The sequence below is a fragment of the Euprymna scolopes genome, chromosome 10 (assembly GCF_053919585.1).
Source record: "Euprymna scolopes isolate OS-2025 chromosome 10, ASM5391958v1, whole genome shotgun sequence".
In the NCBI taxonomy this organism is placed as follows: domain Eukaryota; kingdom Metazoa; phylum Mollusca; class Cephalopoda; order Sepiida; family Sepiolidae; genus Euprymna; species Euprymna scolopes.
In genome coordinates this window covers 15320097-15343467 of record NC_136491.1, presented here as the reverse complement: position 1 = coordinate 15343467, position 23371 = coordinate 15320097, and the positions used below count along the sequence as shown (strand labels likewise).

Sequence of the window (23371 nt, the reverse complement as noted above, 5' to 3'; positions counted from 1 at the left end):
AATTCCAGTTTGGTGATGGACACAACAGCAAACACATCACTTTTTTTTTTTTTTCTTCACATTCTTTATCTCCTTCGCAGTACGATTTCAAGCCTGCCTGCCTGCTAATTTTTTTTTTTTTTTTTTTTGCAACACCGGGCACCCAGCCTAGTCTAATACATAAAAGGCAAAATGGGTGCTCGCGTTTGTGTATGTTCACGAAAAGCTTTTTGCGTTCGGGTTCTCGTGTCGGTTAGATTCCAGAAGTTTTCTTATACTTCCTAGATCATATCTCAGATTCACAAACAGAGATAGTCTCTCTTTTTTTTTGTTTTGATTGAGTTTTAAAAAATTCTCTCGTTTCTAGTGTTTGTTTGTTTTTTTCGTATAAATAAAGCGAAACTAATCGTATCAGTTAAGATAAAAACGAAATGTAAGAAGCCCCCAGACGTACCCCTCCACCGTATTGTATACCGATACTCTATGGCTGACTGGGATAGATCCGTACATTCATATCTGATTTACCTCTGCACTCCGTTTAAAAAGGAAGTGTCCTCTATAGTATCAGATCTGACCGAATGGTTAATTGTAGGCATAGACCAATTCATATCATCTAAAAAATTCCAACAAAAACCTAACAGCCAGCCATGGTTCTCCCCAGAATGTGCTGCTGCTATCGCGCACAGAAATCAATTTTTCCATAGCTACCAACGTAATAGATGCACTGAGACTAAAGCTGCTTTCAGGACTGCTAGCAACCACTGTAAAAGAGTAATAAAAAATGCAAGAGAGCTATATGCCCAGTCTGTTAAATCCAAGGTAGCTGATCAGCGGCTTGGTTCCCACCAGTTTTGGCAAATAACAAATAGGATCCTGAACAGAAGTGTGCGTTCTATCCCAACCATTATCAATGGACCAGAGGTCATCTCGTCAGCATCAGACAAGGCCAAACTATTTGCAAAGAACTTTGCAGCTAATTCTACCCTATGCGACCAAGGCCATCAACTCCCCATATTTCCTCCTATAACACAGAACAAGCTAGGTAACATACAAATATCCATGCATGAGGTCGCCAAGCTAAGAAAAAACCTAGATTCCAGTAAAGCAACTGGCCCTGATGGCAATTATAGTGTTAAAAAAGCTTCAACCAGAACTTGCTCCCATACTTACGAAACTATTTAAGCGCTGCCTTAAGGAGAAGTGCTTTCCGACCCCCTGGAAGACCTCATCAGTTTGCCCTGTATTTAAGAATTCAGGTGATAAGTCCTCTCCCTCTCAGTACAGACCAATAAGTCTTCTCTGTGTTATGAGTAAGTTGCTGGAATCAATATTAAATAGAGAAATAGTCAACCACCTTAGCAGGAATAACCTTCTTAGTGACACACAATATGGTTTCCGTTCTGCAAGATCTACCGCAGATGTGCTGACGGTTATATCCCACAGGACTAGTGAATCTCTTGACAAAGGCTTCCTTTCTAGGGCAATTGCTCTTGACATATCAAAGGCCTTCGACAAAGTATGGCATAAGGGTCTACTTCACAAGATTTCCAGCTACGGTATAACTGGAAATGTTTTCTCAATCATTAAATCATTTCTCTCCGATAGGCTCATAAGAGTAGTGGTAGATGGACAAAAATCAGAGGCCTGCAATATAAATGCTGGAGTCCCTCAGGGGTAAATCCTGGGCCCAACTCTCTTCCTGATCTACATCAATGACCTCCCTAAACACATATTTAAATCATTCGTTGACATCTATGCTGATGACACGACCATCTACGGCAACACATCAAAGGCTGTAAATGACGAAGTTCTCTCTGATTCTCTCTCCTCTGATCTCGAGCGCGTGGTTCAGTGGGGGAAGATGTGGCTAGTTACCTTTAATGCATCCAAAACCAAACTCCTATCCTTACATCATCAACGCTCTGATCCCCAGCTGGCATCAATTGTGATGGATGGCTCTCGTCTGGGTGAGGCCCCGTGTTTTGACAAGCTTCTGGGTTTGACCTTTACTCCTGATCTGAAATGGAACACGTACATCAAGTCTGTTGCCAAGGTCGCTGGAAAGATGGTGAGATCCTTCTACCGCTCCAGAAGATATCTCACTACTGATGCAATTCTCTATCTATATAAAAGCCAAGTACGTCCAAGGATGGAATACTGTTGCCATATCTGGGCAGGAGCTGCCAAAAACAGCCTATCATGCCTTGACAGAGTACAAAATAGACTTTGTGGTTTAGTGGGGGATGCCCTTTTCTCTACCCTGCAACCCCTCTCCCACAGAAGAGACGTTGCGAGCCTATCCTTGTTTTATCGTTATTTTCATGGCAGGTGCTCGTCTGAACTCCAATCCCTGGTCCCCCCTCGCCAATCTTTCACGAAAAACACCCGTCTAGCTGAATCCACTGTGAAAAATTTCCCCCACTCTATATCTGTGCCTAAATCAAAACGCGGATTTCATGAACAAAGCTTCTTTCTTAGAACTGCACGCCTGTGGAACTCTGTTCCGTCTGCCTGCTTCCCTCCGGACTACAATTTGGATGTCTTCAAGTCTAATGTTAACAAATTCCTAATGAACCGCCCCCTTAAGTAAACACTTCATCAAATCTCCTCACTAACGTAATGTACTTGCAATAACCCTTATCCCTGAGTGGCTTCCGGGCCTTGATAAGTGGTGATCACTGTGTAAAAAAAACATGCAACCGCCAACTCCTGGCCTTTGCCCGGGTAGTATCTGTTCTGGAATTCGTCCTTGGTCAATGTAGGGGAAACCTTTCATAATGAGACAATTACTATTTATTTGGATACTGCTAGAGTGCCCACATTTTTGGTGGAGCTACCCCCCATCCGATTAAAAATGACCTTCGTGGGAGGTTTAAAAGCAATGCCATTTCTGCAAGTCATCTTTTTGATTGACTACGTTAAATTTGAACGCTTTACACTTCTGGTCACGTGAAGGCGTAGCGGTAAGACGTCAGGTTTTCTTTCACTTTCTTTTCAGTCTTTGTGTCATGGGTTTGAGCCTGCCACCACTTTTTTTTTTTTTTTTTTAACACACCTCCAAACACCCGGGCAACACCGGGCACTCAGGTTAGTGTTAAAATAAAATGGAAAAATATTTTGTTCGTGTCTTTGGAATATTTAGAGTCTGTTCGGACAACTATTGTCGAAAGGTTTGATGACTTTTTAATTTGTGTTAAGATATTCAATACTAAAAACAATTTTTTTCCTCAGAAAAAAAAAAAAAAAATGTTGATGTAAATTTATGAAACTTGATTGCATATTTCTAAGTTGTGATATAATAACTCTGGTTGATCAAAACCATAAAACTGATTTTAATACCTGCATTATCTATTGTTATCTGGGTTTAATGGATGCTACCATCTCAGTCTATTTGTATTCAAACCTTCAATATTTAAACTCAATATTAACTCAAGGACATTTAAAAATGGACAAAAAGATTTAAATCAACATATATCTCTAGAAAACAGATTTATTTTTACTGCTGTTTCTTGAACTGCCTAAATAATCAAGGTTTCTTTTGGGATCAACAAAATCTTGAAACTTCTAGAACAATAATTCATCAGAAATATATACAAGTTGTTAGCATTTTGTCAATTCTAACATATGACATTAAATGAGAAATTCTGCTTATTTGATCTTCAAAGTTCTAAGAAAATTACTCACCCAAGACAGTTTTCTGAAAGTCATATCTTGAAATTTAATTATTCTTTCTTTTTTGAGCTTTTGATTATCTTTACAATTCCTCAACAGATCAGATAGACACATTATACCTATCTTATTTAAATAGGCTTAAACACAATGCAATGCCTTCATCTTGAAATGTCTCGTAATTAGCTTTCATCTATGCCCTTAGATGGCATCATCATACATAAACAACAGGAGCAAGACGAAATAAAAAGATTAGAAAACAAAAAAACTAATCTTAATACTAAAAGCTTATCTCATATTTCATGTCAATAGGGATGTATCTCCTTCCACTTTAGTTCAGTCTGTTTCTTGCCAAACTTTTACAAAAAAAAAAACACTCGACTAGCTACATCCATTATATACAACTTCCCACACTAAGTATACCTAAATCTAAACGCAGATTCATAAATAAAACTTCTTTCACAGAACTGCCTGTGGAACACTGTTCTGCTGGCCTGTTTCAATACATGATAACCTTCAAATCCAATGTAAACAAATTCTTGTTGAGCCGTCCCCATAAATAATCAAATTCCACCCAATCTATGCCATTAACGGTTATGACACTACAACCTTACATTCATTGACCTTTAGCAGCCTTTGACGCCTTGGTAAATGGTGATCCAAGGAGAGAAAAAAAAAAAAAATAATTTCCCTCTTTCTCTCTTCATTTTATGTCCCTTTTTCCTTGTTTAAGGGATCAGACATTTTTTGATATTTCACTTTCTAGCCTTCACTGTTCAGTAGGTTAACCGTCTCAAAATTCCACTTCAAATTTCATTATCTCTATATCTATAAAAGTGAAATTATGTGTGTGTACACATTTCCCTTCCAAACTGCTGTCAATTTTCAGACTCAAGATTTGACATAAGGAGGTATTGAGATTTAGGAAAATCAGTTTTAGGCCAGAAATTTGGTCGTCAAGGGGTCAAAGTTTAATGATTTTACCTTTGAAAACTCGACCAAACTCCTCCGCCAATTTTGGTTCTAAACACTTGAAATTTTAGATGTAGCCTACTTGGACATGGATCAAACTTTTTAATTTGAGCCCAAAACAAATGTTAAGGGGGTAAAAATTGGGATCAAAGTTAAAATTTTTTTTTACCTCTGCAGTCTATCAAATTACTCAGTCAATTTTTGGTATAAACATTAAAATTTTACATAAAGTGAATTCAGACATAGGGCAAGTATTTTTTAATCGGTTTTTGGCCAAAAATTTGGCTGCCAAGAGGTTGAAGTTGAAAGAGTTGACCTTTGCAGACTCTATCAAACTCTCCTGCCAATTTTGGGTCTAAACACTTGAACTTTTAGATGTAGGTTACCTGGACATGAGTCAAACATTTAATATATATCTCCATACACATATGCACATAAAGTTATGAACATACATCAAAGGCGGGCTGAACTACTAGTAATAAACTAAGTCGGTTGACTTTAAGCAGACCAAATGAAACTATTATAACAAAATTAGGAGTCGTGTACCAGTCAGAGTTTTTAAAACAGAGTTGAGAGTGTGATCCCCCCCCCCAGTCAACTCGCCACCTCTAAGTGATAGAAGACATAAGATTTGCTCACCACATTATTTTTAATATCCATATCACATAAATTTTCAGAAAGAATTTTGCATGCTTTATCCTGGCCCCAGTGTGCAGCAGCGTGCAATGGTGTCCAACCATCAAAATCTTTTATGTTAACATTTGCTTTTGCTTGAATCAATAAACTGCAAAGAGAAACACAAGATGGGCATTTACAAATGAGCGAAAATATTCCATATATATATAAAATTCTTTAATTTAAATTTCATAATTTGAGAAAAGAAAATTAAAAAAAAAAAAAAAAAAAAAAAATTAGTAAATTTCATTAACAATTTTTTTAATCATAAAATACTATTACTAATAATGCCCCATTTTCTGACCGACAAGAAAAGCGGAAGAATTAAAATGTATATGATAGAATAGCAGTGATGTTTATTTCATGCTGCCTACACATTCCGTCGAGAGAAGAGAAACTGTAAGGGAAAAGAAGAGTGAAAAAAATTTGAAAGACTACAAAGTTTATTTTAAATATTGGCCTCTCGTTCTATCATCACAGACAGGAAAACACATTTTGTCTGAGCGCCATCTTAAACGTGTTAAATGCTATTCGAACCATAAACTGGATGTGAAAAAGATTTAATGCAAAAACACCTGACTTCTTCAAATCTTGTCATGAGGTCTGCAACCTTACAAAAAATTTCTTCATGAATTTGGACAAATTAGGAAAAAAAAAAAAAGATCCAAACTAAATCCTTATTCATTTACTCCTCTGTTAGGCCAGAGTCAGACACAAGGTAGGTTTTTATGCAAGGAATATCCAGCCCCCCACCCCCCAAGACACTCTGGATGGGATAAAATTAAAATTGCCTGAAGAAGTAGAGTCAATTCATGAAATTCTGTAAAAAAATTATCTTTGTTAAACGCACAAATCTAAAACTGATGCAAAAACGCTATAATGCTTGTAAAAAAAACAAAACAAAAAAAAACAAAAAAAAACAACCATAACACAATTGGAAAAAAAAAGTTTTAAGAAGGATCAAAAAGAAATAATTGAAATAACTTGATTTGTAATTGAACAAGTTATCCTTAAAAAGGAAATCCAACATGTGAAGGTCATAAAGGTTAAAAGGATGAATCTCCATAATGCTGGCTCGCTATAAAAACTTATTAAAAATACAGACCAACATATAGCATTGATGTAACAAACACTAATATGCCTTTATGACAATAGTAACATTGTAAAATATATATTGTGCTTGCAATATTTTTCAGTTTTCGTTTTTCTGTGATAATTAAGAGATAATGAAGTAAAAATGTTGAGCGCCGCCAAATCGCCCAAAAAGAGGATGGGTTGATAACGAGAAGATTTTGGTCGTTTGCCAAAAATGTTCTACTTTCAGATTTTTTGATTTAGAGAGAGGGTGATGGTGGGAGGTAATAAAATTTGACCAACAAACTGCCCCCTCTTCAGTCTCCTTGGGTAGAGGAGAATAGCAAGCAGTTGGCGTGTACTTACTGGATAACCTTGATATAGCCTTTAGCCGCAGCTACATGAAGAGCAGTAGCACCTGTCTTTGGATGAGGGTTCTCTTGCACTCCACCTTTCGAGTTTATCCATTGGTTTGCATCAGCCAACATCAGGTCTTCTTCTTCACGCCGAGCTGCTTCAGCATCCACACCTACACAGCAAACAATGAAAATTTTGTAAGAAGTCTGAATATAATGACAAAAATAATCATTTTCTAAACAAAAACAGAACTTTATCATTGACACAGCCCATCCTTTCGATACGAGAGTGCAAAAGAAAGAACAAGAAAAACTAAATATCAAGATCTGAAATAGAAATTAGACCATGGAAATGTAAAGTCAAGGTAATTTCTATTGTAATTGGAACGCTTGAGACCATAATGAAAAGCCACCATAAATGGCTTAATTAGATCAATGAGACAATTTCTCTAAATTTGCAAAAGGCTTGCCTTAAGAATGGTGAAGTATTAAGGTATAGTTTGAAGGTCTAAAGTCAAAGGAATTGACCTGATAAAAAAAAAAAAATCTAAATAAAACACCCGAAAGTTGAGACAACTATATATAAAAAAAAAAAATAAATTTTTTTTTTATTTATTTTTATTTTTTTACATTTTCACCACCAAACAAGGCACAGTGCCACTTTGATGTAGGAGGCTACTATCAGGGACATAAGTTGCAGGGATATTATGTAGAGAGTTGGGCAGAAAGATGTCTGGTACACTTTAACTTCTGCATGTCAGTTGGGGAAGCAGGAACCCGGAAGGGAATTCCGAAGTCTAGCAGTTCTGGGGAAGAAACTATTAGAGTAGAAGGCTTTCTTACAACTGGGGATATCTACTATGTATGGGTGGGACTTTGCTGTTTGTTGGGGGTATTTACGTCGAGGGGGTACAAGGGCTTGTAGTTCATCAGAGCACCTACCATTAAAATATGTGTAAAACAGGCAGAGGGATGCAATGTTTCGCTGATGGGATAGAGGTTGAAGTTTAGATGATAGTTCAGCACCTATCAGGTTGGTGACTCTTGAACCCTGTCCAGGAATGAGAAACTAGTAGCAGACGCACCACCCCAAATGTGACAACACGAATGGTGGCCTTATAGAGGTACAGGTTACTTACACACATAAGTAACTTTCTAGCATAGTAGAGAGAGCCCAACTTCCTCGCAGCAGCCTTGAAAATGCTCTCAATATATCTGTTCCAGCTCATGTTCCCTGTGAACGTTAAGCTGAGGAGTTTGGATGAAGTACTTTCAGGTAATGTATCTTTAGTCATAGCTATTTGGTGGTTGAGAAGATTTCTTGCAATTATTAAAGGAAACGAGCTTAGTCTTGGCAGCATTGAACGTTACTATCCATTTTTGACCCCCATTCCACTACAGTCTGGAGGTCTTCTCCTAGGGTTTCCACCATTGCCTTGAATGTGTTCAGTTGCTTTCCTCTCATGCCTGTTACAGAGCGTGGTGGCATTAACAAATAACACATCTCAGAATCTGTTACTTAACTACTAAAACTAATAATAAAAAATAAAATAAAAATAGGCAATCCGGCATATATCTAAAGACATTTTATCCTTGCATTACTTCCCCTGTTTTCTAGACAGTGATAGATGATTTGGCGTCCCTGGTGAAACATATTTAAACAGATATTTTAACTGAAGAAATTGATCACATTCTTAGAAAAATTGTTGGTAATATTTGTAGCATTAGTATTATTATAAGAAGTTTGGCATAAGAATAATACTTTTCTGTAAAAAAGATGTTTTACTTTTAAGAAAGTCGTGTGATATATGTCAGAATGCTATAAATCATTTAAGTTTTAAATATTATGATTATTATTTTATAAAACATTGTTATCTATAAATATAAAAGCGAAAATGTATGTATGTGTGTTCGCTTTTTCTGTATGTCTACAAAAGGCTTTTTTCAGAGAAGTGGTCGGTCGCTTCACAACTTTTTAAAATTTTTTATATCACATATAAATCGTAATACCTCACAGTTAACAACAAAGCTCACCTGTCTATTTAATTTGCTTGACTTCGGGAAGATAAATATTCAACATTTGTGTGGGTTAGTCTTTTTCCTATAACATATTGAGAAAATAAAAATCCCGCAGTCAAACTTGACTTCATTAACTCATTAAAATGGGCACCTGCCAAATCAAAGTACTTAAATAAATTCAAACGTGTTTCCGTTAGCATCTCGCGGTGGGGCAATCGTTAACGTCGCACGTTTTTTTTTCACACTTTAATTTACAACTTTGCCTCAACGGTTCGGGTTCGATCCTCATACTTACTTTTTATTTTTTTAACCCCCCCCCCCCCAGTTTCCACACACACACCTCCAAACACCCGGGCAACGCCGGGTACCCCTCGCTAGTATTAAATAAAATAATTTAAAAAAAAAAAAAAAAAAAAAATTCATAATCGTGTGATATTTATTTATTGTAACTGTTAACTTTCTTTTTTTATGTGAAACATTATTCAAAGTAAAACATTTTTACAGAAAAATATCATTCTTACACCAAACTTCTTATAATACAAATACTAATAATAATTCATCTAAGAGTGTGATGAATTTCTTTAGTTAAAATATCTGTGAATTACTAGATCCAATCCCTCCTTTGTCGGGGAACCAATAAACTGTTTTAGTTTGATAAAATTAATATTTAACCAAAATGTATTTACTTTCTAAAAGTGAGATTTTATGATTTGTATGATAATCTAATAGTTAACTAACTAGTTCAGTTTAAAGAACATATTGGAGTATCAACTCCTCATCCAACATATGCCTGGATGCTCAGCACTAAAGAATACATGTTACAATGTTACTATAATACGCATCTGATAAAAATGTTACAACATCGTTGCAACCGTAACATGCTTCTGTAATTCGAGTTTTCTATTATTCCCTTTGTAACATTTTTTTATCAAATCATTGTTCATCATCTTCGTCTTTATCTCTCCAAGTATCATTCGCAGTTTCTGTGATAGTACGCAATGTAGTTTTACTTCAACTTCTATTCACAGAGAGGCTATCACCATCTCAAAGAATTCAACAGATTTTGGTATCAATCTAGACAATCCGCAAACTCTTGTTCTATTTAGAAAACATTGTTTTCTTCAATTGTTTTTGTGATAGAGTGTGTATTTTTCCACTACAGAATTAACACTTTGCTGATTAAAATTGAAAACGATTTCAATTTCTTACTCTCTTGTTAAATAACGATAACATACAACAAAAAAAATTTTTTTTTAAAATCTAACAATTGTAAAAATAAATAAGATCTACCAGCTTAAAATGTAAAGTACGACAATATTTAAAAAAGAACATGCTGAATTTGTTGATTATAAATGGATAACATATCATTCAAACATGGTAGTTGAATATATGGTTAAGTGGATGTTTTAGTCATTTAGAACTGCTTTAAAGCTTCACTGCTCACTCATTTTTTTGACCAAATTTCAAACAATTATTACATAGACCACCTCAGCTATATTGTGAAAATTTCTTTTTCAATTTTCGTTCAGTAAAACAAAAATTATGAATTTTCTGGTGTTCAAAATCGTAAAAATATGTAAGGAGGTGAGCAACATTTTTTATGACTGGTTGCTATAGCAACCACATTGCTTCAGCGACTACTGTTATTAATTTGAAAAGAGAAATAACAATTAAAACAGAGAGAATGAAAGCATAAAAGGGAGATAATTGAGGGGAATTTTATTGAAAGCAGACGAATGCCGTACATTGTTATTACATGTGTTTAGGGGGAAGGGGGGACAAAAAAGGAAGACTGAAATTAAACAACGAACGAGTGAATTTATTGGAAGCCTAGAAAAATCATGGATTACAATAGAAAAATGCAAGCATAAAAAGTAATATGGTTAAGCTTGAACATGGAAAAGTAAAGGACTAGTTGTTAAAACTGGAAAAGAAAAAGATATTCTAGTAAAAAATATAATAAATTTATAACTTAAAATATTGCAGCATTCAGAATTTTTTTCTTAATGTTGCAATATTTTATAAGTTATAAATTTATATTTTTTTACTAGAATATCTTGTCCTTTTCTTTTCCAGTTTTAACTAGTCTTTTATTTTTCCATGTTTAAGCTTAACCATATTACTTTTTATGTTCGCATTTTTCTATTGTAATATAGTAATAAGTAGGCAGTAATAATAATTGTATCATATATATATATTATATATATATATATATATATATATATATAAAATTAGGTCTAAGGCTTCTCAAATTCATACTAGAATTGTCTGCAAGAACTCATAGTACAGTGGTTGATTATTCAGTTGTAAAAATGACATTCTTTTGAAGGTTGGTGGTTCAATCCTCAGTGTGGGTGGTCAAAAACAATTGTGAATTACTGATGAAACGAGAGCATGCTACCCTCGTGAAATAAAGGGTTCCATTTGAAATTCTGTGCAGATCCTCCAGTTCGAGAGAAAGATTCCCAAGTTTGACAAGATACACTTGAAATTCCGAGATTACATCGACCAAAATATGAAAAATAATATTCAAGATAAACACAGTAATCCAAAGAGTCCAATTAATATAGATAACCAATCCTCATCTAAAAAATTCAGAAATGTGAAATCATTTTTTTTATTTTTTATTTTGGGTGTCCGATTCTGTTATCACGTAAAGTTAGTGGGAAGGTTAAGCGAGAATTGTTTATATCCTGTTTCCGCCAAAATTATAATATTTATCTCTTAAAAAAAAAAATAAAATAAAATAAAACATTCTGGTCATATGCCCATAAATACTATTTGGTTATATACAGACCCGAAAATAAGCAATCATTTTATTTCAGATTTCTATTTAAAAAATACCCCACCACCATTCTTAAAAATAATAATAAATAAAAAAAAAAAAATGTAAAAATTAAAAAAATGTCATCCCCCCCCGGGTGTTCATATGTAATCTTAAAAAGGTGGGGAAGAATATCGGGGGGGGGGGGGTATATATAATTTTCTTATCTTTTTAATTTAATAAACTTTTTATTTATGTTTCTGAATTTTTGAGAGGAAGATTGATTCTTTATATTATTTGGATTCTTTGAACTTCTGTTCTCAGAAAATTTTTTTTCACACTTCGGTCGATGTAACCTCCGACCTTCTTCAGATGTAACTTGTTGAACTCTAGAATCTTTCTGCTGAATACAGGAATCTGCACAGAATTTTGAACGGAATCCTTTATTTAATCCATGGAGGTAGCAATTAATCCTCTCAACATGAGTCGAGATATACTGGATAAGATCTTAAAAAATGCTAATGACACACTTAATGATGACCCATAATAATTTGGCGTGTTTTTATTAGTGATGGAACAATTCCAATAAGCCCCCCCCCCCCATTCCAATTTTTATACATCTAAATATTTAGCTAAAGTTATTTTTCATGATTACTGTAAAAAAAAAAAAAAAAAAAAAAAAAAACATGAATTGTGCAGATATTTTCTCAAACATAAAAATATGTGAGGGATGATCAGTCGATTTTAGTTTTACTGGTTGTTTAGAATCAATAAATATTTATTATTTGCTTTAAAGAAAATCAAATAAAGACAAAAGAATCGTTTTTTGGCATCGGAAAAAAAAAAAAGGGAACAAATTTTTCCGATTCCGATTAATCGTCTCAACACTAGTTTATACTCTTGTTCACTAACATTTTAAAGATTAAAACTTTAAATTATCACCATTCTAATTTGTTTTAAAATAATGTTCTGAAGACCATTCATTGTTGTTGTCTGAAGCGTTGCCATTTATGTAATGGTTTCTCGTGTCGTGACGACAGCAAATTTGACATTTATTAGAAGAAAAAATGCAAAGCATTTGACATGGAACCTTTTACAAATTGCCGTCCAAGTCATGCGGGATTAGATTTGATTCTTTGCGAAATTTAAAACTTTTCTCACACTTTATATTTTTTGTGCCATCCATGCATGTAGTAATTACAAAAAAAAAAGAAAAAAAAAAGGACTATAAAGTCAATTCACTTTGAATATTTACAGAAAAAATATATAAGCAAATCTATACACAATTTCTAATGTATTTACACGAGTAATACAATTATATAATGGTTAATTTAGTCCACAGGTTCGGGAATAAACAAACAAATCTTGAAGAAATAAATGAGATGCAGATAAGATTCAAATTCGTGTCTCAAGAAGAGAGACCATCTGATGTGAGCATCATCTTGACCACTTGACTAATAAACAACCAAACAAGCAAAGCAGCTCTATCTATCTATCTATATCTATATATATATATGCGTCTAAAGCAACCGTCAGATAAGACGAGGTACAAAATTGGAGCAAATTTTAATAAATTTTTCATATATCGGTTGTAAAAGACGACTGCTAAATCATGAAATCATGTTTGTTTAGCTTAGGCTAGAGATTGCAACACCCGGTATCTTATGAAATATTGGTTGGTTGTTTTACGGCATATCAACCCTTTTCAGGTTATTTAATGCCGAATCCAGTGATTTTGAAGAAAATTTTTTTAACAGAGTATATATTTTTTTTTTTTTGAGTCTGTTTCTATTCAACCCATAGTTGAGACCCTAACAGATACTACCAGTCCGGGTCAGAGTGGACCTAGAAGTAATGCCAATTAAAAGGTGGCTCCACACTCCCCAAACCCCGCAAGCTGGGGCCTCACTATCGGATATAGTTTAAGGTCATATCCAGGACCGTTGAAAGATTGTGTTTTTTAAAGATGATTTTCAACTTTAATGGTTGTCATATATATATATATATATATATATATAAGCTTTAAATGAAACGGCACTGAATCAAGACACTGAAACAGCACATAGCAAGGGTTCAATATCCTTCCAGATATTACAACAATAACTGGGAGGAGAGATAAATCACTTATGTGACTCATTTATGTGTGTCCACTAGCTACTTTCAAACTATTAGATTAAGGAATGAGAGATTTGGTAGTTACGATAATCACAAACTTTAGTTCCTCTCTTGTGGGATTCCAGAACCAGGAAACATCTGTGAAACTTGATAAATTCAGAGTTCCAGCCCTTTCCATCGGCTCTTGACAGACCCTTCCACCCTACTTTTGATAATCGTCTTCAGTGTGATGCAGACACACATATTAGCGATCAGTTAAATTCCAATGAATTAATTTGTTAATATTTATGTTGCAATATGGTTGTCAATGGCTTTACAATCAAAAACCTGCAAGATTCTACAATCAAAAGCAGTTACGCAATGCTCATAAGAAATCTCAAGACCATTTCCATGTTTAAGGATAAAATGAAAAAAAGTCAACATGCATCCAAAATATTTATATAGTAATTCAGATAAATTACTTTATCTACCGATTAAAATATGGAGAATCTTCACCATTTATATATTAGTGCTCAATGATAAATAGCTATATATAATATATATATATATAACAAATAAATGACAAAAGTTTATATTCCAAATTTCATGATGTTGACCATCTTACAATTTATTGCTTTAATTATTTTGATATTTACAATTCTTGACAGTAACTGTTTCGTAGCGTAAAATCGTTCATTTAATTATTATATCAAAGAATTTATTTTGCCCTTAACTCATCAGAAGAAGTAGCAACTATCAATCCACCAAAAATAAATAAAATGCATTTGCGCATGAATACAGAATCCGAAAATTGAAAGAAGTTGAAATTACCTGATTAGCTTACATTATGCCATTTTGAACTAAATGACCCCAACCAACAAGACTAGTAGCAAAATCCCACACCTTTATTTGTACAGGTTAATGAATGATAAAACTTTGCAGTAGCTTATGTCCTCAAACTGCATGCCTTTGGAATTCCCTCCCTGATCCTACAATTGTACCAACGTGCAAAAATTTAAATGTAATGTGAACAAACATCTTGCTGCACAACTCCCTACGTAGGATGCACCCTTTAGATTGGCTCCTAATCACAGTAGCTTTTTATGTGCCTGTGATAATATGCTTTGTTTGGGGTGAATAAAAAAAAATTGTAAGCAAAGCACAAAGATACTTTGATCTGTAAGAAATTTGGATTTAAATAATTCTATCATCTTTAATGAATGCTTTTCATGTGAAAACATTATCACTTGAAATGTACAACTTTAGAAACAATATATAAGTGAATGAAGGATGCGTGGATATATATATATATATATATATATATATATATATATATATATATATATATATATATTAAATGAGATGGTTGATAGTTAAACTAAAAACAAAGCAATTATTCAACATTAATAAAGTGGTTTAATTACTGACCTTGTGAATTCATTTCTTCTTGAAGTAACCTTTCCATCTTTTTGTCTTCACATATATCAATTGGTAAGTCTCCATCATTGTTCACAGCAGCTATATTCGCACCAGTGTTAATCAAGTACCTAGAAGAAATACAACAATTCAAGTGTTAATGACAAACATTGAAACAATAACAATAGCATTATAATTTAAAATTATTTAACCCTGCATTAGTCCCATGAGGTGCTTTGTCACCTCAATTTTGCTTAAGTGCTCATAATTCCTAGTTGGCAACTTATTTTCTTTTCCTCCCTCTTAGTACTCTCCTGACTCAGTGAAGGTATAGCACATGTGGTATGGCACAGTTCTATCTCAGTTTTCCTTAGTCTCAAAACAGATATTGAAAGGGTTGCCTGAAGCTGCAGTTGCAAAACCCTCGACAAGTTCAGTCATTACAAGACAAGGCAAAGAGATGTGCATTTTATGCCAGATCAAAAGACCGAAAGCTGAAAACAATATGCAGCACTTGCAGGAAATATTTTGCAATAATCACACTAAGACTCCTGTGAGATGCACGAATTGTGAGAATGCATCAACAAGTGAAAGGTAAAAGTTATGTAATGAATTCATATTCATTTTTCTTGCTATTTTAATTTATGGAAACATTCTGTGTTCATCATAGATATTAAAGAAAAACAAACTTCTGTATCCTGTGGGTATTTTTAAATAAATGTGATCTAAATCTAAGATTTAAAAAAGGTTTCCTTAGTTTTATAATTTATTGAATTATTTTATATCGATATCAACAAGCTACAAGTGATTCAAAGGGACTGTAGATATAGTTATCTTACTCGTTCAGCATCTATTTTACAAAATGATAATACTATAAACATTTTTGTATTGGGGTGTTTAAACACCCCATGGGATGGAACCATGTTTGGAACACCCAGGTGACTAACGCAGAATTAAAAAAGATACAACTTAATCTACTGGAAAATTCATCATTTCTTTTAACGATGAAAGTTAAATTTCATTTAACATAAATTGTAATCTAACAAATGGGTACAAATGCTTAAATTTGATCTTTCACTCCTTCAAGAAAATGTTGCAGCATTAAGAAATTTTTTTTTTTTTTAATTTATAACATAATTAATTCTTAATGCTGCAATATTTTAAGTTATAAATTTTTTTTTTTTTACTAGATTATCTTCCTTTTCTTTTCCAGTTTTAACAACTAGTCCTTTACTTTTCCATGTTCAAGCTTAACCATATTACTTTTCATTCTTGCATTTTTCTATTGTAATAGATATACCACCTTTTTTTGGTAATTTTATAAGTTCCAAATCTCAGCGATTAGTGATCAGATGAAGGCTCGTTGAAAGGTAATGACTTGAATTGTGTAGTGGCTATGTGACATTTGCCCTAAAAGGTCGCACATTAAGGAGATCATTCGTCATTTAGAGTATTTTGGGCACTTTTCTTACGGCCATAAAATGTTTCAATCATAGTCACTTGTTTTCCTACTTTTGCATATGGATTACTAAATTCATCATATTTCCCCAAAACCTCTGGCCTTGATGGAGAGGAGGCTAAAACTTGCTATGGTTTAAAATGATTTGAAATAACAGCAAGAGGAGGCTTGATTCCAAATATTTCTCATATGTTATGTCTCCTCTTTGGTTTTCGCATATAAAGTAAATTTCACAGTGTATAAGGATTATTTGATACTGGAAATATTGATAATCGTACACTATTTCCAAGAGAATCGTCAGATTCGATGTCATAACTAATATATAAGTGTTTAAATACAGTACTTATCTGATAGCTAAATGTTTTGGTTTCAATTCTAGCTGATGACACCCAAGTCATTTCTTTTTAAAACTTTGGAAATCACTTCTATATATTGGGTACAATATAATAATCAATAGAAAATTGGCTCTATAATAATACAAAATTTGTATAAATCAAAATATACTTAAGCCTATTTTATGACCGGGCATCATAGAGTGGTGTGCTAGTATATACATAAGCGCACACACACACACACACACACACACACACACACACACACACACACACACACAAGCTAAAAACCAAATAAAAAAAAAATTTGGCTAATCTTATTGTAATACAATTCAAACTAAAAATTAAATAAATTGGCATTTAGCGTAGTGTTGAAGGGCTCGTAAACGTTCTTACTAATTATCCCAAACCAAAATTTTATTTTTGTTATATTTAAAACCTTTTAATGCGAACAAATAAATCTTTGCAAAACAAAAAAATGCTGCCAGATTTATTTTGAGAGTTTAATCAACCAATGAATAGTTCAAAGTTTGCAGAAAAGTTACCGTGTTGCATTCTATTAGTTCATAAACCAATTTTCAAAGAGTATAATTAAAAATATTAGGTTGAGAAGAAAGTTCTTGCAGAATTTTAAATTTTGATTTCAAATAAGTTTTCGGTAAAATATTTTATATATCATTTTAAAAGCATTTTTCGCCTAATTGTTTAAATTACTATCATTTTAAAACAATTATGTCTTCTTTTCAGAACATTGACTTCAAGATGGAAAAAAAGCAAATTTGCACAATTTTCTTATTTCAATTCCAGCTTGGCCGAAAAGCTGCTGAAACAGCATGCAATATCAATGGAGCGTTTGGCCCAGGTATCACTACTGAACGCACCACACAATGGTGGTTTAAGAAATTTTGTGGTGGTGACGAGTCTTGAAGAAAGGAGCATAGTGATCGGCCTTCGGATATTAACAATCAATTAAAAGCCTTAGTTAAAGCCAGTCCATGCACAATCGTTAGAGAACTTGCTTCTGAATTAGGCATAATGTATACAACGATTTCCAACCACTTGAGATTGAAAAGACAACAAAAAACTTAATAGGTACCTCGTGAATTGAATGACAACCAACAGAAATGCTGTAATGAAATGTCATCTTCCCTTCTCAAGAAGGACCCGTTTCTTGACTGGGTTATGACTTGTGATGAAAAGTGAATTCTTTATGACAACGGTGATGCTCAGCACAATAATTAGATGCCGCTAAAGCTCCACGACATTTCCTGAAGCTAGAATTGCACCAAAAGAAGGTCATGCTGACTGTTTGGTGGTCTGCAACAGGTCTCGCCCATTAGTGATTTTTTAATGCAGGCGAAACCATTATGGCAGGAAAATACTGTCAACAAATGTATTAAATGCATCAGAACCTTCGGCAACAACACCCAGCATTAGTCAACAGAAAGAGCCCAATCCTCCATGACAATGCCCGGTCGCACGTTGCTAAACTGACCCTGCAAAAGTAAAACTAATTAGGCTACAAAACTACCTCATTCGCTATACTATCCAGACCTTTCACTTACAAAATACGTTTTCAAGCCTCAACAACTTTCTGCTTGAGAAATGCTTCAAAAACCTAAGTGATGTCAAAAATGCCTTCAGCGACCTCATCATCACCAGAACGCAAGATTTTTACGTTACTGGCATAAATACACTTGTTTTGCGTTAGCAAAACGGTGTTGATTCTGATGCTGCTTATTTGGATCAATAAATTTTTGTTTGAGTCGAGATATGTTCATCTGAATTTAAAAGTTAAAAACCATAAGAACTTTGTCAACCCGATACCTGTGAACACGTGAAAAACCCTTATAAATTTAATGTCATCTTGTGCTAAATGAAAATAATGGAAGCAATAATACCAGCCGCAGCAGATAAAGAGAAAAACAGATAGCCCACGAGAGAGAAACTAATAGTAAATTAGAAAACAAAGTAAATTCTGTTTATCATGTCAAAAGATCAACTTTGTTAGTTTTTTAAAGTTTTAAATTAGTTTAAATTAAAAAAAAAAAAAAAAAAAATTAGCCCCTAAATATTTAGAACTGTTTAGCTTTAAATAAAATTTTATTATTTGAATTCAAACGCAGAATCTACAGAATTTTGGACAGAAACGTTTATTTATTCAACAGGGTAGCTTGCTTTCATTCCATCAGCCTTAACAGAGTAGAAGTTTTAAGTAATTTATAATTGTATTCTTAGTATCACCTGTACTGAGGATTGAACCTTCAACTTACAGAAGACTGCCACTTAAAACTGATCATTACTTAACTTTTGTAGATTCCCTTGACAAAACACATCTGAAGAAGGTCGGAAGTTATATTGGACAAAATATTTTGAGAATAACCACCAAGATAATAGTAATCCAATATATCAATCGCCATAATTCTAAAACAAAAAACTAATTAAAACCATGTACTTTCATATAAAACGCATTCAACTGAGTAAAATTGAACTTATTGAATGAAAATGGTCTGTTAATCTTTCCTAAGCAAATGTGTCTTTAGATATCAAGTGAAATTTTTTTCTTTAATTTTTTTTTAATTGCATTTTCACCCAAACAAGGTGCATTGCCACTTTAATGTAGGGGGCTACTATCAGGGACATAAGCATCAGGGGTACTGTGTAGGGAGTTGGGCAGCAAGATGGTGGTTCACGTTACACTTGAACTTCTGCATGCCAGTAAAGTTGGGGAAGCAGGGACCCAGAAGGAAATTCCAAAGTCTAGCGGTTCTGGTGAAGAAACTACTGGAGTAAAAGGCTATCTTACATCTTAGGGATCTCAACTGTGAAGGAGTGGGATTTTGCTGCTTGTCGGGGGTATATACATTGAGGGGGCACAAGTGCTTGCAGTTCATCAGAGCATTCACCATTAAAGTACTTGTAGAACAGGCAGAGGGATGCAACATTTTGTTGATGGGACAGAGGCTGAAGTTTAGATGACAGTTCAGGACCGATCAGATTGGCGATTCTCTTTTGAACCTTGTCTAGAAGTGAGAGACTAGTGGCAGATGCACCAGCCCAAATATGACAACAATACTCCATACATGGGCGAATGGTGGCCTTATAGAGGTATAGGATACTTTCGGGCATTAATAGATTTCTAGCACAGAAGAGAGAACCCACCTTCTTCGCAGCTCATGTTTCCTGTGAACATTAGGCAGAGGAGTTTAAAAAAATGTACTTTCAGATAAAGAGTCATTGGCCATTGCTATTGGTGGTAGGGAAGGTTTCTTGTAATTATTGAAGGAAACAAGTTTAGTCTTGGCGGCATTGAATGTGACCATCCATTTTTGGCCCCATTCCACTACAGATTGGAGGTCGTCCTCTAATGTTTCTGCCATTTCTTTAGATATGTATTCATTTGTTTTCCTGTCGTGTCTGTTATAGAGCGTGGTGTCATCAGCATATATACCCATCTCACAGAGAATTTTGTCAGGGAGGTCATTTATGAAGATTAGGAATAACAGACATCCAAGAATAGACCCCTGAGGCACTCCCGCATTTATATCAATAAATATCATAAATATTGTAAAACTTTATGAGAGTCAAATAAAAATATAACGATTAATACAAAATCCTCACAGTTGTTTAAGTGGTTTTCGGTTTCACAATCATCTTCCTCTCTAGCGCTCATTATAAGTTCTAGTTTCCGTCTAAAACAATCAACTCTGTATTTGCAAGTTTTGATACAAATCAAAAAATATCTTGTTTTAAAACACAGCATACAATTTTCTATTAAACAATTTAATCAAAAAAACTTTCTATGCAATGATATGATTTTTTTTTAAACTATAGAATACAAAATCTTATTTAAATTTTATTAAAAATTCTAAACATAAATGATTTTCAGTTTTGTGGAGGAAAAAGTTACATTAACAAAAAAGATTCTGGAAAAAATATCAAAGATACTTTGTTACTGTTATATATATGGCATAATCTCATTAGATCACCAAAGTTAAGCAACATTAAGCCTGGTCAATACCAGATGGGTGACCATTTGGGAATAACAGGCACTGTATGAAGGAAGACACTGACATCTTTGTGCAAGAACTGCAAAAATCCAATGTCATCATCAGGATATGCACGCGACTTGTGACTTTGATATTCCCTAAAAACTTCCTGCTTTAGAATAAGCCGGTTTAACTTGACTGGGGTGATTGAGGTTATTTTAGTAGCAGTAGTAAAGAAACAAACCTTCAAACCTTATAAGTAGATAAAACCAGTGAAAATATTAACTATTATAATTCCAAATTAAAATTCTATAATTAGGAACATTTTTTTCAGATTTCTATTTGAACAGCATCAAATAGAACACTAATGTTCTAGAATTCTACAGAACAAAACATATATATACAAGTTAAATTTTGGTATATTTCATGTTTGAAAGAATAGACAAAAAGCAATTCCCATAATCCTCACTTAACTTGAACTTTTATAATTATATAGAAAACATATTGCAACTAGTGTATCAAAAAAAAGGAAAAAAACAAACAAAAGAAAGTCATTTCCTGGGGCAATTTTCAGTGTTAAGCTTTAGAAATCCTAACCCTATCCACCAAGGAAACAGTCTGCCAGATATTTTTCCAGTGAAAAGCTTCATTTTTATGGCTTATGAACACAGAAAGGACCAGTGTCTTTCATAAGTTGCCAGCTGAGTCTTAACTTTCAGACTGAAAAGCCCTAGTGTTTTCTAAACAAGAACATACACAGCAGGCACAGACTTCCGAAAAAAATGTTTATTCTCAACATTTTGTCACTTAAAATCATTAAAAATTACAAACTCTTAGAAAGTGAAGTTTAATTAACAGTTAAAATATTTTTCAAGTAATTATCATTACTGGTACAATAAGCAGTCTTGCACCGCCATCTCATAAAAGAAAAAAAAAAAAAAAAAAAAAAAAAAAAACTTTCAGAAAATCAGAGATGCCATCAATTACAAAAAACAAGGCCAGTTTTATTTTAGTTGAAATAGCTTTCTGAATCAGCATCTCAACAGTCTTTATTGATTCATTATGTGATCAAAGGCCAACAAGAAAAAAAACAAAACATGCTAGCATCCAACCGAATTGTTTATAGGTGAAACAGTACTTTTGTTTTTATTGTTATTGGTGTACTTTGTTTTTTAAAAGGGATTGGCAGAACACACACGAAAGTACGCACTTGAATTGGAGAGAACTTGAGTGTCTAAAGTCTCTCTGTACAGGGGTTTGTCAAGATAACTTGGTATGAGGATACTTCCCCCACAAATAAACATTGACGAAATATTCAAAATTACTTGATATTCAAAGCACAAATAAGTTCTTTGTGATGGCACAACCTTCACTGGCTTTTATGAGGAATGGTGCACTTTTTTCTAGCAATGTTACCTCAAGTAACAGGACAAACCTAGATACTCCACCAGACTAGAAGAATTCTGGTCCTGGAATCCAGTAATATCACAAGAAAGATATATTTAAATGATCAAAGGAAAATTATGTTCTCAACTTCTTTTCTAACTCAATGTTAGAGATGTAAATGAGAACTTTAATGGAATATTCGAATATCTATGCGTCTCATAGAGAGATCAAGTGTTAGCTCCAATAAAAGGGACCCTTTGAGTAAAATAAAAAACACCCGAGAAATAAATACATATAATACTAGCGGAGAGGAGGGGGGGCAGCTTTACCTGGTCATTAAATACTCTTAAATATATTTTAATTTGTTCAGATTTCGTATCAAAAGTAACAAAAGTATTTGGATGCCATCAGCTAGAATCGAAACCAAAAGCAAAACTGTAGCATTTAAAGCTGGGGATGTTACCACTGTACTGACGTAACACACACACACACACACACACACACACACACACACACACACACACACACAAATTAAAAATAAAGATGAATGTACAAAATGTATGATTTATTTTTTCAATTTTGGCCCCTTAAAAACTATTTTAACCAGCTAAGGATCCATAAAAGAATGGTCCATAGCGCCGTTCAGCGACTTTTAGTTTCGGAAGAGATAGAGTTTGAAAAGTTTGGAGACAGACAAAGTGAATTTTGTAAATTAGATTAAAGTTGTTTGCATTACTTTCTGGATCCCTCATAACAGATTCAACCATGTATTCCAATGATAACGTGCCATATCTCTGGAACAATCTATAGCAAAACATGACCGAGAGATAACCAGTGCTTTACACTTTAATTTACAATGTAAGCAATCACCGATTTCCATGCCTACTTTTAAAAGTTGTTTTTCTCACATTTTGTTTGAGAAATAAGTTTTTTTTTAATCTTTGGCTTAATGTTACTTTTACATACTGACAGCTGTTGGACGATTTTTAAAAATGAACATCCAAACTCTACCCAAATTTTTATCACCATTTCTCTTAACTATGCTTATCACTTTATCCCATGACTTTTAAAAAATATTCTTTTTCACATTTTTTATGATGATGGCAACCTTCTGCCTTGTGAGACAATGGCAATTTGCATCTAGTCTGGTGCACTGCAGCATCTGTTGTAGCTACACAGTCGAAACT

At 33.7% G+C, this 23371-nt stretch overlaps 1 protein-coding gene across 25 annotated transcripts in view; it reads right to left on the bottom strand.

Annotated features, from left to right (window-relative positions):
* LOC145285804 (protein phosphatase 1 regulatory subunit 12B-like) overlaps positions 1-23371 on the bottom strand; it is a 359611-nt gene that overhangs the window by 182476 nt on the left and 153764 nt on the right. For all 25 annotated transcript variants that reach the window (XM_080134189.1, XM_080134193.1, XM_080134191.1 and 22 more), the window contains exons 3-5: positions 15031-15149; positions 6736-6898; positions 5260-5404 (exon numbers count right to left, since the gene is read on the bottom strand). In XM_080134189.1, coding sequence (XP_079990315.1) covers positions 5260-5404; positions 6736-6898; positions 15031-15149 — 427 coding nt within the window. The remainder of the gene's footprint in view (positions 1-5259; positions 5405-6735; positions 6899-15030; positions 15150-23371) is intronic.